Source organism: Lepidothrix coronata, unplaced genomic scaffold, assembly GCF_001604755.1.
Source record: "Lepidothrix coronata isolate B3197 unplaced genomic scaffold, Lepidothrix_coronata-1.0 Scaffold37, whole genome shotgun sequence".
NCBI classification, from domain to species: Eukaryota; Metazoa; Chordata; class Aves; order Passeriformes; family Pipridae; genus Lepidothrix; species Lepidothrix coronata.
In genome coordinates this window covers 202,640-223,673 of record NW_016690217.1, presented here as the reverse complement: position 1 = coordinate 223,673, position 21,034 = coordinate 202,640, and the positions used below count along the sequence as shown (strand labels likewise).

The window sequence follows — 21,034 nt, the reverse complement described above, 5'->3', positions numbered from 1 at the left end:
ATGTCCCAAGAAGCTCATCACCATAGTCAGTACTAATTTTTTTAGGTTTTATTTCTTGGCAGTTTCAGTGAAGAGAGTGAAAACCTCATCAAGACTCAACACTGAACCATCGTTCAAGTCCAGTTAGTGTTTGTTGTGATGTTTGTGGCCCACATAGTGATGCCAATTGCAGTGCAACATCTGAGGTACAGATAAAGTCTGACTTCACTGGAAAGCATGTCACTCAGACTGTCACCAGCATCTACATCTAGCTAAATATTTAAAACTCTATGGGGAAGGCTAGTACAAAGATAGTGAACTGCACCTCCATGCAGTTTTCTGTCCCAAATCCTGTACTGGGAACTGCCCACAGTTTGCTTTGTGTTGTGCACATTGTCAAATTTCACCACAAACAAGGATAAAACTGGAATGTGGATTAGATCAAAAGTCCATTTGGTTTAATATCTTGTCTCTAGCAACACCATATGTCTGGTGGGAAGTCTTGGAAAGTCTGTGTAAGGGGGTCATGCAGTGATCCCTTGCATCCAATGCCTGACCTGCTTCTGGTAATCTCCACTTTTTCTAAAGCATCATTATGTGTCTGCAACTTTATATTTGACGAACCTGGACTCCTTTTTACAAGGGATAAATGTTAATAGTGTTTTAATCCTCTAAGTCTTTCAGGACTGTTTTCTACTTGTTGCTGCTTATACACACGAGGAAAAGGTTTGCTTGCAGCTAAGTGATAACAGTGGATCAACAGTGCAAAATGCTGCCAAAAGCACTTACTGCTGATCTGCTAAGAATGCTAAAGGTTACTTGCTTCAAGATAAAATCTTCAGGATGGAAATAAGATTAATCGGTTGTCACTGCTGCTTTCTTACCTTCTGTAGTTCTCTCCAGAGAAGATTATGTGAAAAGCTGGAAACCACAAATATCTGTGTTTTGACAGGTTAGGTAAATGTCAGTCTTCCTATGAGTTTTGCCTTATTAATTATATCTTTTTTTTTAATCTTTTCTGTTTCTCATGCTCTGTTTCTTTCGTGTTTCTTATATTTTAAAAGTACTGTATGAAAGAGTCTTTCTGTTTTCTATAAACCAGTCATGGAATACTCATCCCTAGGGCTACAGAGAAATCATGAACTCTGAAAAATCAGCAGTTGAAGAATCAAAATTTGAAGAATCAAGAATGGATTCTATACATTTTTTTTAAACTGGCTGTTCAAGGGAGACAATTACTGTATTTTTTTATCAGTATAGCAAGTATAAAGGCTATCTTATTGAGGAAAAAATAGCTGTTGAAATTATAGGCATTTCTACTATATGGAGACTATAATTCTGTGTATATACTGTTTTTTCATTCAAAGCTCAGTCAGTCTTAAAGGTAAATAAACATCACAAAGCAGGTAAAGGGCACTAGAAACTGTTGATACTTTTTTATCCATAGAGTACCTGGAGATTTGCTGGTGATTAAAGTACAATTAAAAATAAATGAATGTAATAGCTGCACATCCATTTCCTGACATGAGTTTTCTTGGCACTCAGCTTAGACAGCTTTACAAAGTCCCTCCAAAATCACACATCTATGGCTGAAAGAAATGGAAAGGTTTGTTTCAACCTGAGGAGAGGCTTTGAGGCAACAGTACAGTCCTGGCTTGACAATTCATCGAACAAGATGTGAAGAAACTTATAAGCACAGATATTGCAAAAAAGCAATAGCCTAAATAAAGGTATTTAAGTTTTTTTAACTGACAGATCATTGAATCACAGAATCATTTTGGTTGAAAAAAGACCCTTAAGATCATCGAGCCCAAGTGCTAACCCAGCACTACTGAATCCATCACTGAACTGTGTCACAGTGTCACAACTATATATCTCTTAAATCCCTTCAGGGATGGTGACTCTACCACTTTCCTGGGCAGCCTTTTCCAGTGCCTGGCAATCCTTATGGTGAAGAGATTTTTCCTAGATCTCCTTTTTGAAGATCCATTAGTGTTTAGCAAATAACCAGCCCTTTGAATGTTATCCAGCAAGGTCACCACAGCACCACAGGCAACTGCAAACTATGCTGGCTGAGCTACCAAGAGGGCTGAGCATAGGAATGCCAATGATCTGGGCAGTGTAACAGCAAATACATGAATGTATCAATGAAGTAGTTAAAAAACAATGTTAAAAGCTATTAGCTATTAATAGATTTTGATATTTTATCTATTAAAAGTTAAAAGGGGTTAAAAGGCTATTTAGTGTTGCTGGTTAGTGGCCCTCCTAAAGAAGATGAGAGCTCCAGCAGCTAACAGTATCATTTTTGCATCTCAAATACTGGAGATCATGGCTCTCGTAGGAGAGAACTGAGTTTTATACCTGAAGTGCTGGTGTATACCATGAATGGCCATACTACTTAGGTACATCCCAAATTTTTAAAACCATCTAAAGCCATTCATGCAATATACATGATGACCTCCATTTAGATCTGAGTTAAATGGTCATGACAGCCCTCACAGCAGTAGTAATGCGAATCCTGCCAAGCACTGAGGAAATGAAGTGGTTGTTGGGTCACTTGAGCACTGAGATAGGGAGGCTTAAACACATGTAGTGTTTAAGGAAACTCAAGAGCTTTACAGTGCATCCAGCTTCTCTGACAGTGCCAGGAAAAGCTCTGGGACTTCTCAAAGTCTTCTGTACCTTGTATACAATGGTGTGACCAGACTAATGATGTTTGTGCTGCTTACTGCTGAAAGCAAACACTATAGCTACCAGTTCCCTTGGTTTGGCCCCTTACTTCTAGATTTTCTTGGTTTCTGTCTCCTGTTAAAACATCTGCTGAGTGGGAAGTAGAGAACTTGTTTTATTTGGAAAGATGTTGAGAAGAACTGGGCATCTGCATACATTTATGGCTTGGGGTGCCAATTATGCATGAAAATACCAATCTGATAAACATCAATGTGATAAAACCACAGGAGCAGAAAGAAGAAAATACAATCCTGAATGACAGGGAGTTTGCATTACTTGACATGTTCCATTTTATGTAATACAGTGCCATTTCACTGAGCACCACCAGCTAGGCTGAGAACACCTAGACTCCAACTTGAAAGGAAACAGGCCTAGAAATATCCTATGCAAGTTGGGATTTAAAACAGAAAATGTATGAGATGCTGCCAGCAGTTAACCTTGACACATTCAAAGCTGTTGGGCTGTGGGGTTTTGAGGGCTTTCTAGCGGGTTCTGGCTTCTGTATGACTTTTCAGTTTTGCAAAGCTAGAAGATTTGCCTCAAAGACCTTTCCCCATCTTGATGCCCTTGTCATTATTTTTACAGACATTCTGAGGTTTACATCACACTTGGTTGTCATGGATTTTTCAGTGTGTAAGAACTCCAGGTGTTCAGAATATAAATACATAGTCTCAGCTCCAGACAAGTAGGCAATACAATATTGCCTTCTGATTTTATGGAGTTTGAGTTTGCTGGGAGCTGTGAGGAGACAAGGAAGATCTAAACAGAACAACTGTTGGGAAGGGAAATTATGTCTATTTTCTATAAATGATGATGTAATTGAAATGTAGGAAATGCTTTCCCAACACTTGATTGATGGGGTGCACTGAATCAGAACTATTCTGTGCATTTCAGTGTACAACTGGAGGAAAAATGCTTTAGGAACACCATTTCTAATCGTTATCTCAAATCATTAGAAGTATTTCATCACTCATTCAGTAAGCCTCTCCCAAATTCAATTCCATGAACTATTTTTTGAGGGAAATGAGGAAAAGGCAATCCAGTATGCAGCTGGGTGCGGTGCCTGTGACTGTACCCTGCAGTGACAGATGCAGAGTTATTGTGAATTCAGCTTCTACCACCACCTACAATATTGCTCTCCAATTTTAATCGGGTATAGAAAGAAGGAACATGGTTAAAAACACTTTCCTAATTTTTACAACAAATTCTGAGGAAAAATTGTTGTGCAAAAGGTTTCAGTAACCCACCACCATGACAGTGATGGTTACCTGGTGTGACACCAAGTGCAGTGTTCACTGGACACCTGGTATATCAGCACAATTGGTGTTCATGCCAGCACAATCTCTGCCAGGGAATGGCTGCACAATCTTGAAAATCTGCTCAGTTTCAATTGCTAATCACTGGAAAAGGGTAGCATTAAGTGAAGAACTGACATGCTTTTAGAAACACTGCTGTTTTACACTGAGACTTCTGGTTTTGGCTTCATTTTACTTTGCCTTATGTAACCTATACGTTGAGGTGGTCTTCCAGCTGCCAGTAGACTTCTCATGGTCCACTGATAAAATAAATGCAATTGGTAGTGCTAAGCAAGGTTTCAGGGGAAAATGTATAAAACAAATAAAGAAACCCCCACACAAAACAACAGAACTATATAAAACTCTGTTCATGGGCTTTCCCTACTTATCTGCAAGAGTTATTGAAAACTAACTAGTGAATATTTATGGGGTGCAGAGGGAGATGAAAGAAAAAAAATTATTCACAGTGAAGAACATGAATTTCAGATTTTAGCAGAGGAAAATCACAGCTCAACTTCTGGAAGTTGAGGTTTTTCATCAAAAAACGTCCCACATGTTCAAGTTTTGGAAGTGGAGACGTTCCCAGGGCCTCCAGGAGAGGGTGTTTGCAGAGTACATTTGAAAGAACACTTCTGCTTCTCTGCTGCAAAAAGTGTCAGTGGAGCTGATTCTTGACTTGCCAGGATAATGTGAGATTTTCTTAAAATTCTATCACTTTGAATCCAAATTAGCCAGGTTCATTAGCTGATATAAATCCTGACCGCTGCACTGAAGTTAATGAGCAGTTTTAGTCTGGAAAACACTGCATGGTCCAGTGCTGACAGTTTATTCTCCTCATTGCAAGAGGAGACTACATGAGAAGAAACTGTGACTTAAGTCTCTGTTTAAAAGTATAAAGCCTTTGTATTGATGGTCCCTGTGTGAGTGCTAATAATTAATTGCAAGATCTGTTCTGCTCCTCTGTGTGCTGCAAAAGCTCAGGAATGAGACCGGGCACTCAGATCTGTGGGTAATTTCTGAGGGTTGCCCTGATGATTGAGTTGCTGGGCAGTTCAAGAAGCTCCATAAAACAGCACTCTGGTGAATATGAACTTGCAGGTGTGTTTATCTCTGTTTCTTAATAGCATTTTAAGAGTTTTCTGGACAGAGAAAGCTGTGATTTTTTCCAGGAGAGTTGAGAACTATAAGATAGTAAGAGTAAATTATTGTAGAAAAAATGGGTAGACTGAGGGAAAAAAATGGATGTAATTCCCAAAAGGCAATAGATCACTGTTTCCAAATCTACTTCACCAGCGCAAAGCAGCTGTAAAAATGTTCCTGATAGAATCACTTCTTTGAACAAGTTCTTCCGCTTGCTACCCATAAAAGAGGGCTAATGCTGCTTTCAGGAAAGTGAGATCCTTTTCAAATTAGAAGCAAGAGAAGGAGAGCTGCTTGGCTGAAAAGTATTTTCAAGCTACCACAAGATATGGGATATTTCTGGATAAAGAATCCCTCTTGTCCCTCTGTCCTAAGTCTTGGGTCTGTGGACGAAAAGGTACCACAGACCTCTACAAGCCACTGAGGGCTGGAGGGGGAAAACTAATGTGGCAGCAGCTTGAACTGTAGGTAGTCTCCTCACATTAAAACCAATCATCTTTAAAATCCATTTTCTCGCAAATTTCTTCCGCTCCAGCTGTTGCTGGTTTAAGGTCAGTTCTCCTACCCCCTGGCCATATGGCAGTTGTCCCCTGTATACCAGGGCTGAAAACAATCCTCTGCCTAAACAGGTGATGCAAGACTAGTGTCCTATGGTTTCCAGTAAAGGAACAAAAAACGGGTTTGTGTTGTAAATTAGTTACTAGGATGAAGAAGTTTCCCACTGTAGATGGTGGAACTGTCCATCTGTGCAGACCTGATTTCTTAAATATGTTATTTGTTATTGCCTTTTGGTTCAAGAGCATCAAATGAAGGTAAATCAGAAAGAGTCCTTTGTTACTGACAGATCCAACATTAGAACAAAAAGGGTTTTTTCCTTCTTGGAATCAGTTTGGAACAGTGAGAAATGTGTTAAGCATGAAGTGTAAAAGAAAAATCATGGGCACATTTGGATGCCTTGACCTCTTGCACACTGAAATACAGACGTCAGTATTTGACTTTGCCTGATGTTCTGTCAAATCTTAATGCACTCAATGAAAACAATAATTTTTTTTTCTAGAGGGCTTGGACCCTTGTCAGCCCTGAAACCCAAGGGATTAGGGTGGGAGCTGATTGAGGACTTCTGTCTCTAGGAAGGTGAGCCAGAATAGTATTCTGGTCTCTGTAGATCACAATGTTTGTGACTTTTGTGAACAATAATAAATATCCTCAGTGCTGCTAAGTCAGCTATATGATGATCTTCCACCTGCCAGGTGGTAATATCAGCCTTATGCATCTTTACCATTCTCTGCTCCTCTTTGCCAGTTACTTCAGTAACTTCTCATATTTCTCCACTTTTTATTATTTCTAGCATGGGTATGAGCACCACTTATGTAACAGTAACTATTTCTGGTGGTGGGATCACTTTCCTTCTTTAAAAAAATTATATGACATATAGGTATATGCAGGTTGAGAGTAAGAAATTGACATCAATACAAATGGAAAAATGCTAAGCCACAATAACTCCTGTGCTGAGGAACAACTTTTACAACCTGCATCACATGGAGTGAAGACAGCAGCACTTCTTCTCTTCCACACCTACCCCTAAACTCTTTGGGTCAAACAGAATGGTGAGCTGAGAAGTGGTCAAGGCACTCGACAGTACAAGGCATCGTGTGCAAGTGAAGACCTGGAGCAGCAGAGGTTATGCAAAGATACTAAGAAGATAATTGTTGGCAAGAAGACATAAAATGGGAATGGAAATTTGATCTGTAGAACACTGCAGTGCATTGTCTGATAAACTAGGTATCTGAATGATACAAATCTGAACTGGACAGATTCTGAGAATCCAAAGCTGTATCTTTACAAGAAATCTTTAATGAGGTGATGAAGTTAACAAGTCCAATGTTCCCAATAAATTGCATGGGGAAGCCAATGAAGCAATGATTTCACCTCCATAAATTGTAGATGTCTTTCATTCCTGTATGAGATGGCTCTACAATTCTTTGTTCTGACTGGAGTTTGACGCTTGATTTCACCTTTGTCTGAGACTTTTTCACTTTGGTCTCTGTGACACTTAAGTTCTCAAGTTCAAATCCTTCACTGACTCATTAATACTCAGAAAAGTACCATGTCTTAATTAGAAGGGTGTGATGTTGTGAATCATGACCTTCCTGTGCCCAGGGACTTCCTGCACAGAAATACATGCTCTATAGAGTCTTCTTTTAACTGTAAAAAGAAAAGAACCCTGCAGTCCTCTGCAAATAATAAACCGCATGGCAGCAATAAGATTTCTGTGAACTTCACTGAGTTTGTAGCTTGTTTTTTTGCTATACAATTTAATGCATTTACTGCATATTTAAATAAATGGTATTTCATTATCTATTTAATACATAGTAGTGCAAGTGGGGCCCCTTATAATGATTCATCTTAGGTTTTTGCAATGAGACCATGGCAGTAATTTCCTTTAGTGTAGTTCTTAAAAAAATTCCTTTTCTGAGATAGAAATTTTATCAATAAACACACAACAGTTATGGCCTCACTCTCAGGCTTGATGAACTTGAGAGAAAATATCATTAAAAGCAGGAATATTTGAATCATGCCTCTAATGATGAAAAAGGCATATATAGTGAATGGATCTTTCTGTGGTTTGATGTTGCTAAAGCTCAACTGCAGCTACTTGTCAGTTGTATTTATGGACGGTTCTCATACAAGTAACACAAAGTATTCAACTGATACAATAATTGGCCACAAGGCCTCTAAATTAAATTCATAAATAAGAAATAAGAGCTTGCACCCTCATGTTTTGTGTTTTGTATCTAGAATCAAAAATCTGTGTGATCATACATAATCCCTGAGTAAACAAAATGTCGGAAGTACCTTCCCTGAAAAAGTCACTAAATTGTTGAAAGAATAACAGTTTTAACAGAAAGAAAGGCCAGGCACTGGACCACTTTTGGAAAATCTATCCAGCTCCTCAGCTTCTGCTGTTTTCCTGTTGGCATGTTTGAAACGTTTATTCTGTTCTCTGGACTTCCACGACTGTTTTGCCTCAGATAATGTGAACTCCTCAACGTGCTCAGGACTTCTCAGTGCATCTCCAGGATGTGCTCTTGTATGAAAAACCTGAAAGTAAAGTCCCTGTTTCAAGCCCTCTTGCCACTGAAAAAAACCACTCCCTGGGGAGATCCTGCGGTATCACTTTTCATGAGTTGTTTGGCAGAGTAAGTAGTTTTATTTCTACAAACTTACCTGGTCTAGTGGAAGGTGTCTCTGCCTATGGTAGGGGGGATGAACAAGATGATCCTTAAGGTCCCCTTCCAACTCAAACCATTCTGTGATTCTATCATAAGACCAGCCCTAAGGCAGGATGCTGGTCATGCCTGTAGGCTGAATATCTGACCTTGTAAAGAATCAACTCATACAACAATGTACCTGGTCTGCCAGGCACTCTGACAAAGGCAAATATTGTAATTTTTTCTGTGCATTTCAAGATGTGACATTAGAAGAAAAACTGAAATAAGCCTCTGCGATTCAGATGCAAGAAGGGATAAAAGCAAATGTAGTGATCCAAACACAATGTTTTTTCTCTATCTCCTCTATCTGCAGAAGAGCTTTTAAACTTCTTTGCCACGTACTGCAAGGAGTTTATTAAGAGAGAATCAGGACATGGATGCAACTTCCATCTGGGTAGCCAGCATGTTCATCCTGTAACTATCTTCTTGCCTTCAAAGCAGGCTGAACATGTTCCAGTGAACACAAAAGTTGTGTCTGCCAGTTTCCACTGGCAAGAGATGATGTTTAAAACATCTACAGTTAGAAAATGGGGGTGAGGTGGTGGGGAAGGGGGCAAAAAATTGCCCACTCATTTAAAAGAATTAGATTTTAATGTGGCAGGACATTGCTTCAATATCTCTGCAATTCATTGGCTCTTACTGTAAAAGGTCATCTGAAATGTGACAAAATAAAGGGGGCAGCCAGCTTTGATGGATTCTGCAGGCATTTGGCTTTAGTGACGTAACCTTGTTAAGATCCTTACACAGAAAATACATACCAAGTTCCCCAAATTCAAGACACATTCCAGGAACTTAATTCTCTTTCTTCTCACTGCTTGCCATCTGCTCTGGTTTGTCTGGCCTCACTGGCTGCTCCTCCTTTCAGGAGCTCGATGATAGTTCTATATTCTCTTCTGCATCATTAGTGCATTTAAAGGTCCAACTGAGCTCTAATTCTGTTCTTTCTGACTATTTCCTACCTCAGATGAGATTTGCCATTTATGGCTGACAGCCTGAAGAAATTACATGTCTTATATCACCTCAAGAAGGTTGCTCCTCTATTTTGGGTTTTGTTTTTCAAGTACATTTCAAAAGCACAGTACAAAGGGCACATGCACACTGAGAGCAGCAGCAGAAGGTTTAGAAGTATATGTTTGGAAGTATATTTAAATTAAAAAGATTATTTCTGCCTCCTGCTGCCTTCTTTTTGAAATGAGTCTCCTAAAAAGAGGTAAGCAGATTTGTGAAGAAAATCCCAAACATAAAATCTTTTAATCACATATGAAATGCTTTAAGTAACTAAAATGTGGTGCCTGTACATCTGTGACTGTTGTGCCCCAAACATTTCCCAAACCTAAGCTTTAACTCTTAGAACACTGAATAGGCACAGGTCAGGCTTTGTGCAAGCAAAGGTTACACCAGTGCATTTTCTATTATAACTGCTCTTTTGGACTAAGACTGTGGAGGCAAATGCATGAATGAAATATATGAAACTATTTTGTAGTTCATATAATGACAGGCAATCTTTTTCTTCCTTAAAATATTTTGTCTTATTCCAACAATGGGAACTGGTAATGGCTCAGAAGCTTAGATCTGGTCCATGAAGCAGAGGAGAGCTTGTCTAGGAAAGGCCAGTAATCCCATTGATTTATCACTGGAATCACTGACATTACTAACCATGAGTTGTTGGTGTTCTTATTCTGGACCAAGACTTGTGTTTGCAGCCCCTGACATACTTCAACACTCTGTGCTCAATTTTGTAACTCAACAGCCAAGTTTTGCAGCACAGCTTTAGAATAATTTGATTTTCATACAGTCGCAGAAATTTCCCAATATCTGTTTTACAAACTCCACATATGATCACAATAATAATGCTGAAAAATTGGATGCAATCTGATGCAGTTTGATTTGATGGATGAGGAGATGGTCATGCAAACAGTAGAGGACTAACCTTATTTTCAAGCTAAAATTATGGTTCACACAACAGTGCAACAGAGATATGCCTGATGATGGGGAAATTCAGCTGAAAACTCTCATTTGCTTGTTCAGAATGCTTTGAATAAAACATGTACATTGATTCCTGGACTTTTGTGCCTTACATTGATAAAGATATTCATGGTATTTTGTTCTGGGAGGGGAAGGGCAGATTAATAGAAGCAATTTGCTTTAAGACATAAATCAATTTTAGACTGCCTCAGGCCAACCACAAAAACTATTGTTCTTGGTTTAAAATATTTTTGGTAGAAACAATCTAGTTAACATTGAAGGAAGTGAGTCAGACAAAGTCAAAACTGTATGATCATTAGTCTGAATGCAAAGTTTTAATAATGTAACAGATGGAGCTTGGCCTTTGCTGCCTGAAGGGACATATGTAACATTTATTTACACAGTTTACAAAATCAAAATATATGTCCAGTTCTTGAGTTATGAAAATTGCTTTTTACAATGGCACAGCATTATATTGATTCAGTCACCATGGTGAATGTTTTCTGTACCAGTAGTCAGGTCATGAATATAAAACTGTAGATAATACAATCCCACCTTCACTGCAGAAGGTGCCAGACGAAGAAGGGAAATTTCCTGTTGACACCCTGTCTCTTAGAGTGATTGTCAGGTGAAGAGGATGCTCTTGTGTCACCTGCAGCCATCTATTCTCTCTGCAAACCATTCTGCCACATCTTTTCATGATCACTACTTAGTGCCAAATTAAATAAGAATAGTCTTATAAGATGACTGGACTTAAAGACAAACTGAAGACCCCTTGGAAAGGGGGAGAGAGCAGGTGGAGGCAGTACTAGGAAGTCTGAGCACTTTGCAGAGGGGTTGTCTACAACATTATTCATCTCCTCCCATGACTGCTCTCCAGCAGAAACAACACTGCAAATCAAATTCCTGACTACTTGTAAAGTGAATTCCACTGTTTTGATGCATAAGGCAAGATTTTTCAAAATATTTCAGTTCTGTTATATTTCATTTAGCATTCATGGGGAGTTTTGCCAGTAATGCCTTTGCCAGCAGCATCATGACCAGTGAAATACTTGCAAAATCCTACCTAGAGAACGTCAGTGGTTTTGTCTTTGAGCTGTGCAGTTGTTTTGTTTGATTAACTGTCATGATGAACTGAATTATCCAACTGATCAAAACAACTACTGTCAAAGAGTCTTGGATCTGAACTCAAACCCCTAATCTGCATGTCAAAGCCACTTTTCTTCTCTGCAGTGGGCAACACCAAAATATTTCACCTTCCCCCTCACCTTCAATCTTTGAAATCCTTCCCCTCCACTTTTGTAGGTGTTTAAAAGCCCTCTCTTGCTGAAACCATAAATTATGGAGCAATGAATTTTGAGTGGAAAGAAGGAAAGACTGAGTTAATAGCAACAGACATGCTTTACCTTTGGGTCATGTATTCCAGAAAGCTCTTCATAGATCTTCTCTCCTACCATGACAGCAGCCAGGTTGGCTGTGTATGTGGACAAACAAAAAAGGCAGAAAATAGCCCAGAGATTCATTAAAAACCTTCCAGTCCAGCACTTCGGGGGTTTGATGGCAGCTGTTCTTCCAAACAGGATCGAGTAGCAGACATTCAGGGCAGAGGAGAAGGAGAAGACTTTGTTCCTATTCCTTCCCCTAGGGGTCATTCCAAAAGGGCTTTTCCATTCGTATAAGGTGAGGAATACCGCTGTGATGTGAAGAGCAACAAATATACCCAGCCACATAGTCCAGTGCAGTGGCCACATAAAGGCTCCAATAGGAGCTGCCGTGTCCTTGGTCCTCACCAGGATGCCCAAGCTGGTTGAAAAGAAAGGGCTGGTGAAGTCAATCACTTGGCTGCGGGCAGTGTTGATGCTAAATGATGTCACTGCCATGTGAGCTGTGCCAGCCAGAAGGTCTCCCACCAGCCCCGTCCAGTGGCCATTCTTCCAAGCTCCATATTTTCCATCCCCAACAATGTACAAGTCAAAATCGAAATTCATATCCTCAGCCAGCTTCTCCAGCAGGTCAATGCAGTAGCCATAGCAGCACTTCTTCAGCTCAATGGGAATGGTGTCATTCCCCCCTTGGAGGGTTTCAAACAGGTTATCCAGCACACCTGAATTGTTGGTCAAGGGGTCCAGGCACAGCTGTCCTGCTGGGCAAAGACCTTCATCATCGACATCCCTTGTGAAGACAAACGGGTGCTCAATCAGAGTAACCACTCTGAGGTGTAGCCGGGTGGGGTGCTGCATGTGACTTTTATGTCTCTGTGTCTGTTCTGGCCATATTCCATAGTCCATGATTATCTTTCCCTCTTGCCAGCTCCCCAGACGTGTCCACATTGGGTTCCCGACAGGGTCATGCTGCAGATTCCAGATGAAGAAGTTGTTTTCTGAGCTGACAATGGAGGAGCCCTTCACCTTAATGCGGCCACTGAGACCATCGAAAGTTGTGTTGGCTAAAAACCTGTTGGAGGGAGAAGGCAGAGTAATCAGAAGCAGACAGCTGAACCATGAATTCATGTTCCAGAGAATAGCTGGATATGTTGCTGAACACCTGGATCATTACTAGCCTTCCTATGGCACAATGAATCAGTTACATAATTTACAACTAAACTACATGGGGATGCTCCCCTACACATCTAATGTAAATGAAAACTTCTCAGGACAGATATCTTCTTTATTTACTGGAAAAAATGAGAACGAGGACAACAATTTTTTCAGTTACCATTGCCTCATAAATTGATGAAGCATAGGTTAGTTCCAAGCTGAACTCACCAGATCTGTTGTCAGTTTCCTAGATAAAAATATATACGAAAATGGAAGAGTGGAAATTATGTATGAAATGTCCTTCCAAAAAAAATGGTATAATCTCAGTAAGATCTAGCTTGCATAAGAGGGGCTACTGAAGTGCTGTCAATAGCTTTCAAGCACTCTCAAGTGAACCAATGGGGATTCAAAAATGCAAATCTGGCATTGGTAAATCACTGTTAGCCACTTCAGAATAAAGTAAAGGAAGAAAATGAAAGATGGTTGCTCTAGGACAGTCAGTTTTAATTATTATGAAAAAAAAATAGAAAAAGTAGTTTTGTAAAAAAGTGCAAAAGTAATGTTATTAAAAGTGCCATGCTGTCACGTTAACAGATTTCATGAAGTGTGTCAGTTTTTCACTGCATTGAGAATGCTGAGCTGCTACTATTCCAGATATTCACAATAAAGTTTAATATTTGTATTGGAAGCCAACGTTTGCTAATAGTTGTCTTCCCTGCATGTTGAGTTCAGCTTCTCATAAGTCATTATCAAAGAGGCTAAAATGACATGGATAAAGGAGCAGGGAACCCATCAGTAATTAGGTGTTAGAAGCAGAAAATCCTTTTTAGTGCAAGCACCATGACCAGTTGAACTGTGTGCTCTTAATAGGAAAGCTGCTACACATTTTGCAGGGGCTGTGTAAGTCAGTATGGTGATTCCATTAAAAACAACTGAGTTAGATTACTGTTTATAAGGTGTAAGGTAAGATGTGCTTTTTTTTTTCAGTAAAAGGCATTCAGAAGACAGACTATTTAACTGTTGCAGCAGAATATAACACCTCACATTAGTCCTGAGAATTGGGTGAAAGTAAATGTTGAAAGAAGTATAAAGGCTATAGCTGTCATTACAGCCTCAATAAGAAAGGCATAAACTTTTAATTAGTGTTAATTGTTTATCAATAATTACAGAGGATAAAAAATAACCTTAAATTTATTTGAAAAGGATAAATCGATTGCAACTGTGTGTGCACACATCCTTCTGCCCAGGCTCTACCCTTTGTTTTAATGACTTTTCATGATTTTTGGTGGGGTTTCAGCAGTTAAAACTCTCAAGGTCATATAAATGTCTGCCCTCTGCAAAGGGAAATTTATGAAAGTAAGTATTTTAGTTTTGAGTGTGATTGTGTGTGTGACAGTCTTCTCTGAGACAGTTCACTGTTCTTCTTATGCAGTCTCTTTAGAGTAGAGGGAGTTTGGAGAAAGATGATAGACACTAATCTCAAAAGTAATTGATCTGTACATGTGTTAGTCTGGGCCTGGAAATTATGCCTAAAATTATTTATATATATAAATATAAATATTTATAAATTATGAATGTCGTTCTGATATTTTAAATCCTTTTTCGCTTTAGTGTAGTGTCAACTAAATGATACTATAACTTCATTCATCATTGGTGTCTGTCCCTGTTTGGCCAGCCGTTTCCTCTTATCTTTCCTTTCTGTCTGATGGTGTACTTTCATGTTTGCATATGTAAGCACTATCAAGACAAAGTTTATAGGAGAAGGCAGTCTTAAGCATCAAAGAAAGGTTTATGTGCCCATAAACTTGTTTGGGTTTTAACTCTCTTATTTTTATCTCTCCCAGTCTCTAAAAAATTGTGCAACTTCTTTACAAGCCTTGCTGGGGGTATATGCTGAAGCCATCACTCTGACAATAACAGTAAAACCATTCTGTGTGTGTAGATGAGCCTGTATGAAACTTTTTTTCTAAGAATTGTGTGTAAATACTGTTAGCAGTTCACAAAATGCCAAAACTGCAGGAGGCAATTCCTCAGATGGAATATGCTTGCGAAGTTCTGATATAATTTGGCCCCATGTTGCTAATACTGCACACCCTGGATATTAGTGGTGTGCAGACCAGGTGCTTTGGGAGTAATTGAAGCTATGGAATAATGCATTGGATTAATTTTCTGATGGTAGAATGAGAACAGTGTAATTCACGCACTGTGTTCTCTGACTTTCATGGTAGAAATAAGTGTGCCCGGGAGGGCAAAACAAGCCCTCTGTACCTGTCCTGGGGTCATGTTAGGAGCAGGTATCTGAGAGATTTAGTAGCATTTAAATGTGTGACTTCACTAGTGGCTTACTTTTGCAGATGATTTGCATGTTTTATATTTTTCATAGTGTCAGGACATGGATCAAAATAAGTGATGGTAACCACATGGGAGAAACATTTTAACAACACTTTGTTTTAAATGCAAGCAGTTGTGGCTGCTGAGCATTTGCATGCACTGTGTGGAGCACCAGTGAAATCCATGCCAGGGATGCCATGTAAAAACTCCCTTCCTCATTAACTTTAGGAAACAGATAAGAGGATCTGACTATGCCACTTAAGCTAGAAATCTCTAATGTGAATCTCTGGGAATTACAAGTGCTGGGTATTGCACAGACACTGGGAATATCTGAGAAGTCCTGTTTCAGTAGGGCTACTGACAAGTTTGTATGGAAATACAGCCTGTACAAATTTCAGAAGGTGAAGGGTCAGGTCCTTGAGTCTGCATGCTGAATGAGTTTCCTTGATGCTATGTTGATATATGTAAGCTGACAGTCTGTGATAACTGCATCAAAGCTTAACTAGAGTCAATTCAGTTTGAACAATGAGACCGAAGTGTCTCATTTGCTCATTTTAGCTTTACTTGTTTCTCACGTGCTTTGTTGTAAGAGCTGCTCCTTGGATCTTTGGCAGTACTACTACTCTTCAGCAGCAGTATCTCTGTTCTACATATAAGAATGATTTATTGAAATTATTGTATTTTCTTTCAAGCTTGGTGGCTCAGTCATTCCACATCTTTCTTGGGAAGCTTACTTGAGACAAGAACTAGGATTGGCAAGTGAAAACAGAAGGTTCTGGGGAGACCTTGTAGTACCCTTCCAGTACCTAGAAGGGCTCAAGAGAGCTGAAAGTGGACTTTTTACAAGGCCAAGAAGTGATAGGACAAGGGGGAATGGCTTCAAACTGACGGAGGGCAGGGTTAGATGGTAATTAGGAAGAAATTCTTGGCTCTGAGGGTGGTGAGGCACTGGCACAGGTTGCCCAGAGAAGCTGTGATGCCCCACCCCTGGCAGTGTTCAAGGCCAGGTTATATGGGACTTTGAACAGGCTGATCACTACAGTAGGTGCTCCTGTCCATGGCAGGGTGGGTAGAGTGAGGTGATGTTTAAGGTCCCTTCCAACCCAAACCATTCCAGGATTTTATGGATATGTGAAATAGCAGGTTGATGAAATTACCCAAAAAACAGGGTTAAAGCTGTAAGACTAATGAAAGCTATAAGACAACATAAGGTTTTGAAATTTTAATGCCTTGTTCCACCAACAAGGATGCTCCATGAGCAGGCAAAAATGGATCAGGGGATTAATCTCATTGTAAGAGGAATGATGAATGGTGACTTTCAACAGTATAATCTTCAGGGGGTTGTACATCTACATCCATTCCACACAGATACAAGCACACCTTGCCATGTACTGGATCATTATTCTGCTCCTGGGTGCATTTAAATGTCTGCACAGCCAAAGTATGAGATCAGTGTTGGCAGCCAGAGCTTGAGCTGTGCCAGAGTGTGGGGCTGCTATTCATCCACACTCTGCAGGGAGGGGAGGTGAAGGTCTGTGCACGGTGCCTTCTCCATCCCCCTTCTCCATCCCCACCCACCGCAGCTCCAAGGCTAAATATCAAGACAGAGGGGTTCATCTAGACACAAAAACGCCCACTTTGATGAACACTCAATTAAGCACCAGACAGAAGTTTCACTTTTGGAGACACAAACCACCTGTCTAAAAGTTCTGGTGCAATGGATAGGGCTGGTGACAGTGAAGCTACTTATCAGTGTGTCACACCTGGGAATTTAATGGTACCACTCAGAGTTAATAGTTGTGCTGCTGACACAAATACATCAGTTCTGGCCATCAGGTGTCTATCTCACTTGTATGCCATAAAAACAGCTGCGGTGTTTTATCTAACCTGTTATTTTGCCTTTAATAGGGTTCACAAGCAAATGTCTAGGGAAAAAAAAGGGTATGATTCTTTCTTTCATTTCCACAGTACCCTTACCAATATGAAGGGACAAAAAATTTCACAGATGTGAAATTGCATATTGTCTCCCAAAATATACCAAAAGGTACAGCAGTCACTGTTCATGAAAGAGTTAATAGTTCTCTGTACACAGCAATGATGATGGATTATTTTTCATTTATAAAGTGTTTTAATTTTGCTTTCCTTTTTCTTTATCCCTTCCTTAACTCTCAAAAAGCTATTCAAAAAACTGCTGTCGTCTTCTTACTTTAAGAAGCCTCTTTCTGAGTTTTACTTTTCAGGCATAATCTAGTTAAAATATCCAGAATAATGAAACAAAACTAATATCACAAGTCACCTGGAATATTGCAAGTCAGTCCAATGTTTACTCCCAAGCCTTTTTTCACTCTTGGGAAGCAGGAAGCTTTTGACTCCTAAGTTATGGATGAGTGGTGACTAAAGAACTGTTGAGGTCTCAAACAGTTGTGTTTTGAGCAGTGCTGTTAATGCATTATTGTACAGACATACCTGATAAAAAGTTAAGTTTTTCAAAAAAAAGCTGCATAAAAAAAGCCTCAAGAATTTTTACCCTAACTCCAACAAAACCTATTGGTTGAAAATCATGTTTTGGGGGGAAAACATGCAACACTCATTGGATGTAAATTATGTGATGAATTCAAACAGTTAGCCAAGACCTTTTTGTTTGTTTTCAGAAAGACTCATTCATGTTTTCCTCTCAAAAAACCAGAATATTTCAAGACATGAACCCCAAAACAGTTTTGGGAATAGCTTCAATATATTGACATGCAGCAGAGAGAGCACTTTATAGTATTAAGTGCTCTTGCCGGAAGCAGCAGCTGCTGGGGTGATCAAGGTTCATCTTTTTTATCTCTTTTCCATGGAAGCATACCAACAAGGGCTACACATCTTTATACTGTCTGATTGCTTTCATAGTGCAAATATTCTGTCTTTTGTGTACTTTCAGGAACCTCAGAATGTCAGAGGATTTGACACTAGCCTGGAGTTTTCCCTCTTATGTGCACAAAAATAAATACAAGTTTCAGAGCACAGTTTGTAACCTAGCCTATGTTTACCACATGATTTCCACTTCTGTGGAACAGTGTCTTCTTCTACAACTGGCTTACTCTCCCAGTGTGGCTCAGTTTAAGTTTCACTACCTGGTTAGAAGTAAAGAAGCAGGAGGAAATACTGAAAGAAAAAAAAAAAAGAAGGAAAAACTTACTTTGACAGATACTGTCCTGAAGTGATATTCCTCTCATCTGTGTCCATGCAATTCATTGTACTTGGAATAAGAGCTAGTTCAGGCTGGATCATGGTGGCTGCTGCTACAGCTCTGGCTACCAGCTCCATTGCGTCCTGCACGTAGTGCTCGAAGACTGACTGTGTTGTCTTGCCGTGGGCGATGAGACCAAGGGGCAAACCTTCTGTCCTCAGCTCTTCCACATTCTGTGAATCCCCAATAATCCAATGAAGCTCTGGAGGCATCATGCCAAACTGTGTGGTTATTTCAAAAATCCTCCGTGTTTTCTCCATATCGCATCCAAACATCACCATGGTGGACGTCGTGTCCTTGATGCTCTCCAGATAAAGCCGCAAGTAGTTCAGAAGGTCACTGGTTGAAGTGAGGTTTGCTGTGATGTTTATAATGGATCCCAGGTGGAACTTGGAGCTCTGTTGTGTGAGGAAGAGGAAATCTGTGACGTTCCGCTCCTCCTGGCACAGCATCAGGCTGAAGTTATACCAGTTGTTCATCGCAAGGATCGAGAAAGTGACGTCAGCATCAGAACTCAGTGAGCTTTCTAAACTCATCTGAAGGTGAAGGGGATTCTATGGTTAAGAATATGAAAGACAACTGATTAGAAATATACTGGACAAAAGTTAATGGGTTTGCTTAATTTTTATTCACTCCTTTAGTTCAAGGTAACCACCTGTCAAACAAGAGTACTGTGTGAGAAACAGGAAACTGTGTACCCACTGAGTTTAATTGGATTGCAATTCATGGGCTTCCTCAGCTAGAGTTTAACTCAACTTCAGTAGTCACTAACGAGCCTGTTTCCAAGAATTTGTATTTCTTTCTATCTGTTTGTCTTTTTGGATTTCTTAGCATTCTCAAATAAAGATTTCCCTGCTCTCCTAGCAGGAGTATGAGAAGGTGTTTCCTTACTGCTTAGGTTCAGCCCTAGTTTGTGCCAAACCATTTATAAGTGTATGCTGAAAAGTTCTTTGGTAAACAATAATAAAAAGAAAGAAACCCCTTCAATTCTTTTTGTTACATGTTTTTGGGTGGGTTTTTTTAGGTAGTTGGGAGCTTTTTTACACAGACATATGAGTAACCGAACAAAATGGATCACTGTCTATGATCAAGGCACATCATGTATTGCCAACAAAACAGGACATGATGGATTCTTAGGTGAAGGACAAGTTACCAAATGTACCAGAGGTGAATATTTCTTCCTTTCTTATGATTTAATTCATTATTTTTCCTTAATCTCATTCACCTCCCTTCCCTGGTCCCAAAAATAAAGTTAAATTTTATCTACCATTTTAGTAATGAAGAAAAATGTTAAAGGATCCAAGCAATTTCTGGAATTTTGCTAGGAAATAATTCTCTGCCCGCCCAAAATCTTTCTATGAGGATTTCACCTAGCACATTATATACTGTTTCAACTTTTGGTTTTAGTTGAGAACTTGACAGTCTTCACTGTAGCTTTCCTAAAAAACTTATATTACTTTACACTGACATTTGATTCCAGCCATGAGACTGTTCAAAAAATGTGATGCCTGTTCCAGTACATCTTTTGGTTTGTGAGATCTTTGTTGTGACTCCTCAAATTATATCTTATCCTACACAGGTACCTGGATTTTACCTTTCTGTCCATTATATTACTAAACACTTAAGGTCTGTTCATCCTTCTCTTACATCTCCAGTAGTTAGCATGTATTATACATGGGAACAAGCCTTTTTAAAGCTGATATAAAGTGCTGTCATTTTGGTTTTAATAGTATTTTTCTGTTCATTATAGGTTTCAGTTGGTATGGATTTCAGAAATGTCATTCTGAATTTGGAATAATATGGTAATTGGTCAATTACATCAGTTTTACTAAATAAAACCCTGGGCTCTCCAATACAGAAATGGGGTAAAATGACAAAAAAACCCTTAAACCCCATTTACAAGCAGCAAGATTCCATTGTATTAATTTGTAGTTACATGAACTCATCATCTGTTTTACAGGCAGACAGTTTAAATTCAGAGCTTGATAAAGAGAATATTTTAATTGAAGACATTCTCAGCTCTTTTTGTTATCTCTTGGTTTTGGTACCTGTGATCCTTTTTTAACACAGACACATGAAAAAGCTAATTAAATGGATTGCTGTCCACGATTGATGCATATCACGTACTGCCAATAAGACACAAAAGGACTGACTCTTTGATTAAGGACAAGTTACTGAACACACAAGAAGCTAACCTGTGCAGAATCTCTGAGTTGTTTGCTGCAAAACTTTGCCTACTAATTAAATATATTATTAGTTCAGGGGGAAAAAACCAGCACTGTGCGTAACATATGGGTTTGACAAGCTGGTTTGAATGAACTAGTCTCTGCAAACTGAACCACAGCAAACTTTTTTTTCCTTTTGAGATGGTTATGAGATAGTGGGGTAAATTAACTCTAGTTTGTCTCTCACTGCAAATAGATGGGAGTAAAAAGGATTTTCTTTGTTCCCTCTCTGTTCAAGTATAAACATTTTTTTAATGTAATGATCTGCCTCCAATCAGCAAAACTTTGCAAGCCTTAGTTAATTTGAGTGTTAGAGAAGAAATGATTT

General features: G+C 39.3%; 1 protein-coding gene across 1 annotated transcript in view; it reads right to left on the bottom strand.

The window, feature by feature from the left end:
• Positions 1–21,034, bottom strand: part of GRIN3A (glutamate ionotropic receptor NMDA type subunit 3A) — a 66,527-nt gene that overhangs the window by 19,952 nt on the left and 25,541 nt on the right. The window contains exons 2-3 of the mRNA XM_017812677.1: positions 18,431–19,035; positions 11,788–12,835 (exon numbers count right to left, since the gene is read on the bottom strand). Coding sequence (XP_017668166.1) covers positions 11,788–12,835; positions 18,431–19,035 — 1,653 coding nt within the window. The remainder of the gene's footprint in view (positions 1–11,787; positions 12,836–18,430; positions 19,036–21,034) is intronic.